This window comes from Macrotis lagotis, chromosome 1 (genome assembly GCF_037893015.1).
Source record: "Macrotis lagotis isolate mMagLag1 chromosome 1, bilby.v1.9.chrom.fasta, whole genome shotgun sequence".
NCBI lineage: Eukaryota > Metazoa > Chordata > Mammalia > Peramelemorphia > Peramelidae > Macrotis > Macrotis lagotis.
This window is the reverse complement of record NC_133658.1, coordinates 718,271,464-718,284,343: the sequence shown is the minus strand read 5'-3', so window position 1 is coordinate 718,284,343 and position 12,880 is coordinate 718,271,464. Positions and strand designations below refer to the sequence as shown.

Sequence of the window (12,880 nt, the reverse complement as noted above, 5' to 3'; positions counted from 1 at the left end):
CTGATTCCAAAAACTGTGTAGAGTAGGACCTGGCTAGTACTTTAAAAATATTAGGAAATAATTCCTTGCCGGTTTTTTTTTAATGAAAAGTTCTCCAATGAATTATTCCAAATGTCAGAGTTCTTTTTATTTCCCAAAATATAATGCATATCTTCTCTCTTATCACAAATCTATCTAAAATATATATCTCATATATATAATGATAGAAAAAATGTTTCCATGTTCATACTCAAACAACTTGGGGGAATGTTTTTACACTGTCATCAATGTAGTTTCATCATTTATACTATATGTACTATGCACCTACTATGAGTAAGAAGGTAACAAAAAAAGAATAATCTGCCCATTCCCTCTTTCTCTTTTCTGAATAATAGATTAAATATTGTGATGTAATATGGTGCCAATGAAGACTGGGAATCTTGTAATGCTTCTAAGAAATGTTTTTTACACTGACAGATTGAATAGAAAAACAAACATAATTTTCTGTTACAAATGATCTAAACATCTATTTACATGAAACAAAATGATATCATGGGGAAATAGGTCTTTTTCCCTTTTGCTATGAAAATCTATCCATTTCATTTGACACCCTTTACATTTCTCTTGCACAATTATAATACAGGCAATCATCTGAATCCAGTATGGTAAAATCAATCTGTTTTATCGAAAGTAAAAGTAAAATGTCAGAGAAATATGTCAATAGAGGTAATTTGCAAAATCAATCAGGAGAACAAACTGCTGTCAGCTCCATAACAGCTTTACCAACTGGGGTCAACTAAAAGGAATAATATATAAGGTTTGAAAATGGATAGGTTTTCAAAACATTAACAATTTGGGGGGAAATTTGAATAGGTGATAAATTCAAAATATCACTACCAATAAAATACTGCATAAAAAGTACACATTTGATTGCTTTTTAAAATGCTGCACACAAACTTCACCTGAAATTTATACTCACATCACTAGCAATGTTTCTAGAAGCCTTGGCTGCAGCAATTGGAATAGCATCACTCATCACATTGGTTCCCTTGGCTATTAAATCATGCCAGTCACGTTTATAACATGCCTAAAAAAGAATTACAAAAGCAATTCCAACATTCTAAGTTCTGGCCAATCAAAAATTAGTTTTAGACTACTGGGTTGTTTAAAAAACAGTTTATGATGATTCATATATTCTGCCTTGTTATGGGACTTTTTTTAAGCAAGTCATTTAGAATAGTGACCACATCGAGGAAGGCTTACTATAGTTTGGACTGATCAAACCATATTCAGAGTGCTGTATTCACTGTGAAGTCACCATCTTTTAAAGAGAACATTGACAAAATAGAGTATATATTCAATGGGAAATGACTAGGATGGTGAAGGGTCTAGAATCCACATCACATAAGGGATGACTGGAGGAACTGGGAGTGTTTCATAAGGAAAAAAAATGACAAGAGTAAGCAAAATGACTGACTTGGAATCAAACAGGGAAAATAAACATTAAGATATATTACATTATGTAAGGACAAGACTTATTTTATGAAACTCAAAAAAAAGTGTAATTAAGACCAACTAGGGCAAAGAAACAAAATTCAATTCAATCAAACAAAGAACTTTCTGACAATAAGAGTTAGCTAATAAAAGAGTGGGTTGCCTTGCAAAATAGTGAGCTTTCTGTCACTGGAAATGTTTAGATAATTATTAGAGCAATTTTTGTAGTAGATAAAAGGTAGATGATATTTATAGATTGCAATAGTTTCAGAATTTCATAATTTCATTAATAAATTATGTATACATCATATCATTTGTAATTCTACTTACATCACTGATATTGTAAGCATTGCATTTGGCCTGAATAAACTGAGGAAGGTCAGGGCTCATGCTGTATTTGTGTTTTACTTCTTCTCCTTTAGCTTTGTATAGGATCTACAAAAGCAACAAAACAAAATAAAAGTCAAGACTTGGCAAATTCCCATGGCATGATGTAGCCTAATATTCCAACATGTAAATAATTTCTTAAAAAATTAACTATATTTTCCTATGTTTGAAAATATTTAGCATTTACTCATCTTTGAGAAAAAAAATCATATTTCAAATCTTATATAAGAAAAAAGAAAGGAAAAACTGAGCAAAATAAAATTGCCTTTGCCCATGGATGAAATGGAAAAAATGTAACATTTAACTATCAATCAAACAAGAAGATATTTGAAAAGTGGGATAAACTTATTAATAAAAGGACACATTGAAACCAGAAAGAGTTATCTCCACTAATTAATTTCTTAACTCCTTTAGGATTTTTTCTTTTTTTAATTGCTTAACATTTTATTTTAATTTTTGAAAATTTCTTTCTTCATTTATTTTTCTAACTACATGCAATGGTGGTTTTCAACAATCTTTTTTGTTTTACATTTCTCTCCCTCTCTCCCTGTTCTCCCCCTCCCCCAACAGAAAACAATGTAATATAGGCTCTATAACTATGACCATACGAAACATAGATGTATATTAATAGGATTTTTTCTTGTAAAAATAATACTTAGGTTAAAGCCTCATGCCTAATTATAATTTCAATTATAATTCAACCCTAAATTACATAATTATTCTTTTTGATATGGAAGACATACTATTATAAGATGATAGGACCATAGATTTGGACTTGGAAGATATCTTCAATTCAGTAAGCCTAACCTTCCTCATTTTATAGATGAAGAAATTGAGGCACAGAAAGACCAGATAACTTGCCCAAAGTCATAAAATAGGAAGTTTAAGAACCAGTTTTGAAGTCATGTCTTCTGATTTCAAATCCAATATTCTTTTCTACATGATATGCCATTATATTTTTAGCTTACTATTTTTGAAATTATATAAAGACAAAGAGGTATATAGGCCTTTCATATAAAAATATCTTTTTCCTTTTATAGGCATTCAAATGAAATTGTTTGAAATCTAACTGCATATTCTGGAATCAAAAATAAACCAACTCCTTGATTCTCAATTTTCTTTGTCAAATGTCAGATATAGACAGACAAACAAATGTTTCAACTAAAATCTACAAATGTTCAAAAAAATCAAGAATCAAAACAATGGGTAAAATATCCTCAACCTTACCAAACATATTAACATTGGGCAAAAATGTTGCTGCCACTCACTCATTCAGTTACTGACTTTGAATATGATATGAACTAGTTTTAGCAGATGACTATGCTAAATGCTATCATTAAATGGCTTCCATCAACTATAATAAAAATTGATTTTATTTAGGCAAACATATTAAGATATCACTTTCTACCAAAGTCTAAAAATGAGTTTGTCTACTATTATATCACATGGGATGAATTCTGACTGGCAAAACACATGTTCTAGAGCAAGATACCTATTGTACAGCTAGTGTCTGAGTTATTGTTTCAAATTATTCCATTTATAGTATTGATTTACAAGTAAAAAAAATCCCAGAAACTTAACATGGGAACTGATGATGAATACACTGTGAATAGAGTGGCTAGCATCTGGGTTTAATATGCTATATACATATATATATATATATATATATATATATATATATATACATACATACATACAATGCTGAAATACAAATTTTTACTAGTCAAGTTTATTCACTAAGTGTTTCAAAGGCAGTTTATATAGAAAGTATGGATAAATAACAATAATAAAGCAAGACATAAGAAAAATTAGTCAGTAGAGTTGTATGTTTTTTCCTTCTATTTTTAACAACTTTTGGCCAAAAGTAACAGAATTCTGACCTGATGCTCAAGTTTTAAAAAATGTGCATGCACTGTCAAATTTTCTTTTGCTTAGGTTACTTTCTCTCATAGTATACTCACATCACTAGTTTGCTGTGTATTCTGCTTTGCCTGGACCATCACTGGAGAATCCACAATACTGGTAAATTTGAGGGTATCTGGATGTTGTCTGTACTTCTTTTCATTCAGTGCATCACCAGCTTTTTTCACTTTTTCTACTTCAAGAGAGCCAATGGGGACCCAACCAATACCTTTCATCCAGTTATTATAGTCTTCCTTGTATGCATTCTTTTAAAGAAAGAAAATGGAAGCAAGTGTAGGAAATTCTTGATTTACATCTAAATTCTGTGTTAAAACACTTTCTTTTGCTAAGTACATGCAACTTACATCACTCTGAATGTGCATCATATTTTTAGACAACTCCAGATCCATGGCATCAGGCAAATAGGTATAATGATGGAGCTGATGCTTATAATTGACATTACTGGCAAGATCCTGAGCTTTCTTAGCTCCAACAACATTGAACATATCATGAGGTGTATTATACTTGGTTTTAGACTTTTCATAGTCTTTCTTGTACTCCCGATCAGACTGCAACTTAGCGACATTCATGTAGTGAACCAGTTTAGGGTCATCTTGGAGACTTTGGAAGCCCACCATTTTTCCTTTGGCTTTTTCAAAGTCTTTCTTGTACTGAACCTATTCAAGTCAAAGAGTGAATAAGTTACAATTTAGCTGTGAGGGTTGGGATTTTGGGGGTGGTGGTGCTTGGGGAAGAACAATGATATCATCCCTTAGACAATTTGGTGACAAGCAAATTTAAGCTTCCCAGAAATTACTCCAGTTAAGTTTTTAAAACTTAGATACAATCTATTTTAGTACTTTATAAGATAGAAAGGTAAAATTAAATTAAGTTAGATGGAACCTAATGATTGGATAGTAGTGAAAAAATAAAGTCAATTTAAGTTAATTTGCTGAAACACTTTGCAAAGGCAAAGGGGAAATTTGTAAGAAAAAAGAATAATTTTAAATAAAAAGAGAAAGGCATTTTGCATAGAATTACGATGAAAGCAAGACTCAGGGAAGAACTGATATTGTTCATTCAAATTGTTCTGAAACACAGGTATAGGTCTCTTCAATTGAGGATCCCTTAGTTATATAAGAATTATAAAAAAATCAAGGCAGTATTTTATAATTCACCTTAAAAAGAATTCCCAAAGAGGCTATCATGATGAGGTTTTTGTGTTAAACAAAGAATATATGGTCATTAGTTTATCTTGATTTAACGAAATACAAATAAGATACACATTAGACTGTAAGGATTGTGTTTTCCTTTCTTTGTTTTTCCAGTTCATAGCACAACACCTAGCAGTGTCACCTGAATTATAAGGGTTATTTGATTAGAACTGATTATAAGGGATGTCCATATACATCCTTGTTCGAGATATATAAGCCTATGCTAAAGCTAGGACCTAGCAACCATCAATCTTGGATGATAGTTTGCAAATAACTTTTGCATGCAGTTCGAGAAACAATCATATAACTTTTGCATGCAGTTCAAGAAACAATCATAGTGACTTCTTGGGATATTGATTAATTCATAATTAGTTTTAATTTATTCAATAATAACTTATTAAAGGTTTGATAAGCAGCATCAGGTAGGTAGGTAGAAAGACAGAGCTATTTTACTATGATGCTTATTGAGGATGAGATAGATTCTAAGCTTTCTTAGTTCAACCAACATTGAAGATACAATGGTATCTTCAGGGCTTTACACAGTCATTGTGTAGAGAGGACTATCAAGATGAACTAAGATAAAGTTTTGCCCTTGTTGAGTTTACAGCCTAGAATCAGACACAAGCCCAGATAGTTATGATATAAAAGGTACAAAACAAGGTGCTTTGTGTAGTCTGAGGGAAGTTGCTATTAATAGAATAGAATTGAGGATCATTCAGTTAGAGATGGAGGGATCTTATAGGGCACCTAGTTAAATCCGTTATTTTTACATATAAGGAAAATGAAACCCACTTGTGACTTGTTCAAAGCCATATAGTCAGCTAATAGATCCAGGATGTAATACATGTTCTTCAAGTTCAAAGGTTGCTTTTTGTCAAAAAAATCACATTACCTTACAATTTGATTGGGATCTTAAAAGATGGTTAAGAATTACACACAAATCAATAGAATTCTGTTTTCCATAAATACCTCTGAGAAGATCATAAGAAATGGTTGGACTTACATCACTAGCAGCCTGTCTAGCAGCTTTGGCAGCTTTGATAGGGATGGCATCGGTTCTGAGGTCATAGCCCTTTTTGCTCAAGTCTTTCAAGTCTGCTTTATATAGATTCTGAAAGAAGGAAACATTGAGATTAAGCTCAATATCACATCACAGAGAGGTAAATAAGTATCCAAACTGCAGAATAAACTTACTTCACTAATATTGTAGGCATTGACTTTAGCCTGAATGAATTGGGGCAAGTCAGCTGGTAGGTTATACTTATGAAGTCTTTCTTCTCCTTTGGCTTTGTAAAGAATCTGTAATTAAAACAAAACAAGGAAAATATTTTGATATCCAAAGAAAATAATTTCAAATAGTTCTGATCACATAGGGGCTTGTCTGGTATTCTTACATTTCATCTGAAAAAAAAGATATGCACTAATGGACCCCACATGTAGAATGCAAGAGGAGTTTCTTTCATTCTGACGTAGCCCTGGAATATAGTTACCAAGCACTAAAAGCATTAGTAGGCAGGGTACTTAATAGAAAGGACATAGGCATTCCTTAATTAGTACACATGAGGAGACATATTTGTCCTTTCAGCCCCTTGGCTATTTAGATGTGAACTCAGGTCCTACTGACTCCAGGACCAGTATTCTATCCATTGTGCCACCTAGCTACCACTCCTTGACCATTTGGAGAATTGTTATTCCTAGGGTCACTCCTGAGATTGGAGAAAGATAGACTATTATAATCTAGAACTATATCAGGATATTTGACCCATTCTCAAAATTAGGAGGCTTTTTGGGTAGTATGTTAGTTTTGATCTCCCCAAAATTCTGACAATTCTCTGAGGTTGATGCTATTCTTAAACCTATTTTGCAGGTGAGGAAACTGAGGATGAGAAAGGTCAAATCACTTGTCTAAGGTCATACAGCTAGTGTCTGAGGCAATATTAAAACTCAGATATTCCTGTCTCCAAGCTGAATATTCTACAGAACCACCTCTCTGCCCCTAGAAGGGCATCTAGTCCAGTTTTAAAGGCCTATTTAAAAGGAAAAAAAACAAAGGATGGGGGGGCAGCTAGGTAGCACAGTGAATAGAGCACCAGTCCTAGAGTCAGGAAGATCAGAGTTCAAATCCAGACTCAGACACTTAATAATAATTACCTAGCTATGTAGCCTTCATTGCTTGCAAAAAAACAAAAAACAAAAAAACAAAGGATGGTTAAAGGCAAGAGATAAAGAACTTAGTGACTGTTAGATATTTCCTCCTAACCACTCAAAAGGACATAGACAAATATAATTTGGATAGGGTGAATGTGAGAATTGGGGTACAATTCCTTTTCTGATATGAAGACCTCTGGACATTATAGAAAGTACACTACCCCATGGAAAAATCTCCTCCAATTAGTAAGTAGTGCATAATGCCTATATGTGGTAGTAGTGCTTCTTCTGTGTTGTAAGAGTTGTTTGAAGGTCTGTGAAGTCAATGCTTCTTTGGTCAAAGTATTATATTTTTTTCAAAAATATAGGTCCATATTACCTGCAGCTAGCTGACATGGAGGATGGAGTGTTGGATCTGGAGACAGGAAGACTTGAGTTCAAATCCAGTCTTAAAAACTTACTAGTTTGTGACCTCATTTTCCTCAACCTTAAATAAGTGACCAGGGTAATTGTGAGGCTCAATTGAGAAAATATTTTCAAATATTTTCAAAGCAGTTATCACTGTGCCTGCTGTGCAGTAGGTTCTTACTTGGTCCCTTCACCCTATTACTTCAAGACTTCAACATAAACTCCTTCATTTGACATTTAAAAATTCTTCACTATCTCTTTCCACCTCAATATTCCAACCTCACTGTATATTACTTCCTTCACATAAGAGATGAACCTAGATGGCACAGTGGTTAGAGCACCCGCCCTGGAGTCAGGAGTACCTGAGTTCAAATACAAACTCAGACACTTAATAATTACCTAGCTGTGTGGCCTTGGGCAAGCCACTTAACCTCATTGCCTTGCAAAAAACAATGAAAAGCTTTAAATCTATTTCTTCTTGACCTCTACCCCTAGTAGAAATTGCTAGTTTCTTTCCAGGCTCTGTTCAAAGGCTACCCTAAAATAACTGATACCTTCTTTGAAGAACCCTAGTACTAGCCCCCCAAATTAACTCATACCTACTGTATATAAATATACACACATACTTATGGTATCTCCCCTGTCTAGACTGAGGACAGGACCTGTTTTATACTTGTGTTTGTAATTCCAATGCTTAGCACAAAGTCTGGTTTATGGGTGATAAATAAATGCTTGTTGATTGAAAAACTGATTGATTCTTTTCTAAATTTAGGACTTACCCTAGTTGAAACTATGAAATGAATAAAGTTTTTATTTTATAAACCTCATCCTCCTTTTTTGTGTCCCTTACTCCTTTCTCTAGTACTCTATTCCTATCCTAAATATCTAGAGTCTTTCCCATAGAAAAATTGCATTTAAAAAAAGTGTATGATGTCAGTAATTTATATTGATGCCAATTCCAATTAATATGTAACTTCTCTCAAGAACTTTGTATTTTATACTTTTTCCACTATTTGTAGAATGAAAGATATTCCCTCCCTGCTAATAATAAAGGAATCTTAGGTATCATTGAACTCACGAAATATATGTGACATATAGTTATACATATTCATATGAATACATATGTATTCATAAAGGGCAGCTAGGTGGTGCACTGGCCATGCAGTCAAGAGAAACCTCAGACACTTTACTGTTAATAGCTGTGTGACCTTGGGCAAGTCACTTATCCCTGACTGCCTCATATCCAGGGTCATCTATCTGGTTACTGGACCCACTGGACTCTGGAGGAGAAAGTGAAGCACTTCAAATCTAATCCATGTGCTTGTCATGGCCATCACCTCCCTGATATCATGGTCTTCTCTGAAAATGAAGGGAAAACATTTTATATTCATATACATAAATCAGAAGTGCTAGGAAGCCTCCCCCCCCCCACTCCTGGTCTAGCCAAGATCTATAACTATATGATCTATTTCTGTAACTATTTTTATGTGGGAAGGACTTTTTAAGGAAATTATATCATATAGGCAGCTGTCTAGCTCCCTACATACAAGGGTAATGCTGAGTCTACTTTCTCCATAATAGTTAAGTTTATCATTAATTTTCTTATCAGGAGTCATAGAAAGATGAGTCTGAGGCTCTCCTTCCCTTTCATTGACATTTCTTAACTCTGCCTTAGGTAACATATCACATATGGGAATGGGAAGGTTGAATTGTCTTTTAGATTATTCTATTACAAAGCATTTTCTGGGAATATTCAATTTGATGGGGTTTATAGCTGTAGTCACTAGAGATAAGCAGAATTGGGAACAGATCAGAGATATTCTGCATTGGGTACTGCTATAGAGGGGAAGAACATTTAAACTAAGTATCTATTTTATCAACATATCAGAGCATGGACATAATTGCCACTTACATCACTCCTCTGGGCCTGGTTGATTTTAGACTGTACTATAATGGGAGCATCCTCGATGGCAGTAAATTTGAGAGTGTCTGGATGCTGGCGATATTTTTTCTGTGCAATAAAGAAAGAAAATAAAGAAGTAAGGAGAAAGAACAAAATTTCACATCCATAAAATCTCATAACATTTATAAGCACAATCTTCAAGAAATTATTTCAGGATAATAGGAGCTGATCTTGCTATGACATATATGAATAACAGCGGTTATTTTTTTTTGGAAAATGAATACACACACACACACACACACACACACACACACACACACACACACACACACACACCCTTCAGGCTGAGACTTGAAGATCTGGCTAAGTCCACAGAATCCCTTAGTCATTGGATAGCAGTCATTTCAAAAGGCTGCATTCGAATCTTATGTTTAATTTCCTCTCAGAATAAAAATGCATTCCTCATTTCATGAGAATTCACAGAAAAATTTGTATGACATTACTAGAAAACACAGGGAGGATTTTTGAGCCCCTTGGAAGTAATATTTGTAAAATCTGGCACTTCCTAATGATGTCTCAGGACAATTTTCTTCATCATTCACACATCAGCTGGTGCTTGAGTGCCTAGAAAGAACTGGTGTGGGGGGGATGTCTATAGTTTAGGAATATGAGAAGTAGGAGAGAGAAGCATTTTACTTTAAAGACTTCTTGGGGTTAGTTCATGTATTGAACATTATGGTAAGAGTAATGTTGGTGTTAGGCACATGGTAGGTAAGCATTTAACAAAGGCTTGCTGGTTGGCTAACTTCTTTATGGATCATGAGGTAGAAATAATGACTTTTGAGGAACCATAATGCAAATGATGGAAGTTGCACCCTTTTTATCCAAAAGCAACCTTAGCCTTCCAAAACACAATCACAAATCAGTCCCCATGCCTTCTTTTGCAGGCAAGACCCTTGGGACATCAATAAATCTATCAAATGAACATAAACTCCTTGAGGGCAGAGACAATTTCAGTTTTGCTTTTGTTCCCTTAATTTATAGCATAGTGTCTGGCACAGTCACTTTACTTAATAAATTCTTGTTGATTGATAGATGTAACAAACAATTTTTTGAAGGGAGAAGTGATAGCTGTTAGTTTGTTATGAAGCGATGAGATATGGAAACTAATAATAAGAACTAGAAGAATAAGAGCATTGGAGGATTTAACATGGATGTAAAAAACCCATTTCACTTCAATAGTCTCTAGGAAGTATCACTATATTGAAGTACAGTATCATAACTAACATCTATAATGATGACTCCAAGTTATCAAGAAAAGGTTATGTTATACTATATTGTGTTATGCCATATCATATCATATGGATTTTCTTAGATGTTTGAAGAGTATGTAATTTGGAAAGATTTCCTTTCATTAAAAATAATTACTTTTTTATAAAACTAGGCACTTAAAGAGGATAAGATTTTTTAATCTGGAAAATTTACTTCTGTGCATCTCCACTCTCCCATAATTCTGGATAAATGAGATGTGATTGTCATTTAGTAGGGCATGTCATCATTTAGGAAAGCCATTCATCACTTCTTGGACTTTAAAAATAAAATAACAGAACTCTGATCAAGGTGACCAACTACAATTCCAAAGGATAGATGAATTAGCATACAATATGACTGGGGCCACATGTGACATACATTCTTCTTTTTTGTGATATACATTCTTAAACATGGTCACCACAGGAATTGGTTTTGCTTGGCTATTTGTTATAATGGATGTTTTTCTTTTCAATGAAGTGGGGGTAAACAGGGAATCTGGAGAAAGGTTGCTAAAATGTCCAGAAGAGAAAAGATGAAAGACCAGGGTAAATACAGACAAGAAGGATAGCTTTGAAATATATGTATTAAATTTGCTATATACCCAGAAATAAAAGCAAACTTATAAAGTAGAGATTCAACAGTTTTACCATGCAATCCTCAGTTCATATTCTTTATATAGGGAAATGTGGATTTTGTTTAGTGTTTATGGAGATCAGTACAAAAAATAAAAAGCAATCTTAGGTAAAATAGTATCTATTCATGCACTATATATCTATATATCTATCTATATGTGTGTGTGTGTATGTGTGTGTGTGTGTGTGTGTGTGTGTGCATATATAGAGAGAGAGAGGGAGAGAGAGAGAGAGAGAGAGAAAGAATGTGTATAGCATGTGTATTTATGGGCAATGAGGTGAGACAGTGGCACTGGGTCTGAAGTCAGGAAGACCTGACTCATACTAGTTGTAGGACTCTGGACAAGTCACTTAAGCCTGTTTGTCTCAGTTGCTTCATTTGTAAAATGAATTGGAGAACAAATTAGCAAACCACCCCACAATCTTTACCAAGAAAATCCTATATGGGTATGAAGAGCCAGACAAAAATGAAAAACAACTGAATAACAACAACAAAACTATTCTATGTATATATAACATATTCATATATTTCTGTACCTCATTAAGAATGTCTGAAGCTCTCTTGACCTTTTCCATTTCCAAGGACCCAAATGGAACCCAGCCACAGCCTTTCATCCAGCTATTGTAGTCAGCTTTATATTCAACCTAAAACCCCCAAAGCAGAGATTGTTTCAGTTCATTCAGTATCATCTTTAACTAGCAAAAAAATTTTTTTCATATAATTCATACTCCATATTGCATATATTATTGCAGTTTTCAATAGAGTCCAATACAGTTCAACACAGGCATCTTTCAGTCATCTTTTGGCTTCAGATTTTCCCTAAATGACATGTTCTTTTTGCCTATCTTCTTATTCTGATATAGATAATTTTCAAGATTTCAAAAACTTGGTCAAAATTCTTTGCTTACAAAATTAATAAGGTTTAATACATCTTTACAGTTTGCATCCTTACAATCGGCTTTTAAAAAGCCAACCAGATACATTAAAGGTCAAAAAAAAGACCCAACAATTTTAAGGAAAAAACCCTATATATTTTTGCTGCCTTTTATTAAATATAAATTCTTCTTCACTAAAAAAAGGGTCTTATTTTAAGACCATTAAAGCTGAAATTATAAGTAAGACTTTCACGATTACATAATATATATGTTTCAGATATTAGATGAAATTAACTGAACTATGAGGCTTTTTTTGCCTTCAAATAATTTTACAATTAAAAAGATTATGATTTGATAATCATTAGAACTGAAGGTCTCCAATGGAATAAAGAAACATTTGTATTTAGCTGACTTTCTGAGACTTGACAGAATTATTTATATTAAGTGTTAATCCATTCAGGACTTTAAAAGTGATGGTGCTGGCAGGAATATGTCAGCATTAGTCCTTGAAATGTTTAAAAAAATTATTGTACTTGGGAATTTATAGGGGCGGCTAGGTGGCATAGTGGATAAAGTACCGGCCCTGGAGTCAGGAGTACCTAGTTTCAAATCCGGTCTCAGACACT

At 33.6% G+C, this 12,880-nt stretch overlaps 1 protein-coding gene across 24 annotated transcripts in view; it reads right to left on the bottom strand.

Moving 5' to 3' along the window:
• LOC141507890 (nebulin-like) overlaps positions 1–12,880 on the bottom strand; it is a 266,955-nt gene that overhangs the window by 168,904 nt on the left and 85,171 nt on the right. For 23 of the 24 annotated variants that reach the window (XM_074215980.1, XM_074215989.1, XM_074215988.1 and 20 more), the window contains exons 2-9: positions 11,916–12,023; positions 9,445–9,543; positions 6,171–6,275; positions 5,980–6,087; positions 4,128–4,439; positions 3,822–4,028; positions 1,804–1,908; positions 959–1,066 (exon numbers count right to left, since the gene is read on the bottom strand). In XM_074215980.1, the coding sequence (XP_074072081.1) occupies positions 959–1,066; positions 1,804–1,908; positions 3,822–4,028; positions 4,128–4,439; positions 5,980–6,087; positions 6,171–6,275; positions 9,445–9,543; positions 11,916–12,023 (1,152 nt within the window). The remainder of the gene's footprint in view (positions 1–958; positions 1,067–1,803; positions 1,909–3,821; positions 4,029–4,127; positions 4,440–5,979; positions 6,088–6,170; positions 6,276–9,444; positions 9,544–11,915; positions 12,024–12,880) is intronic. The other variant, XM_074216005.1, reaches the window with a different exon arrangement.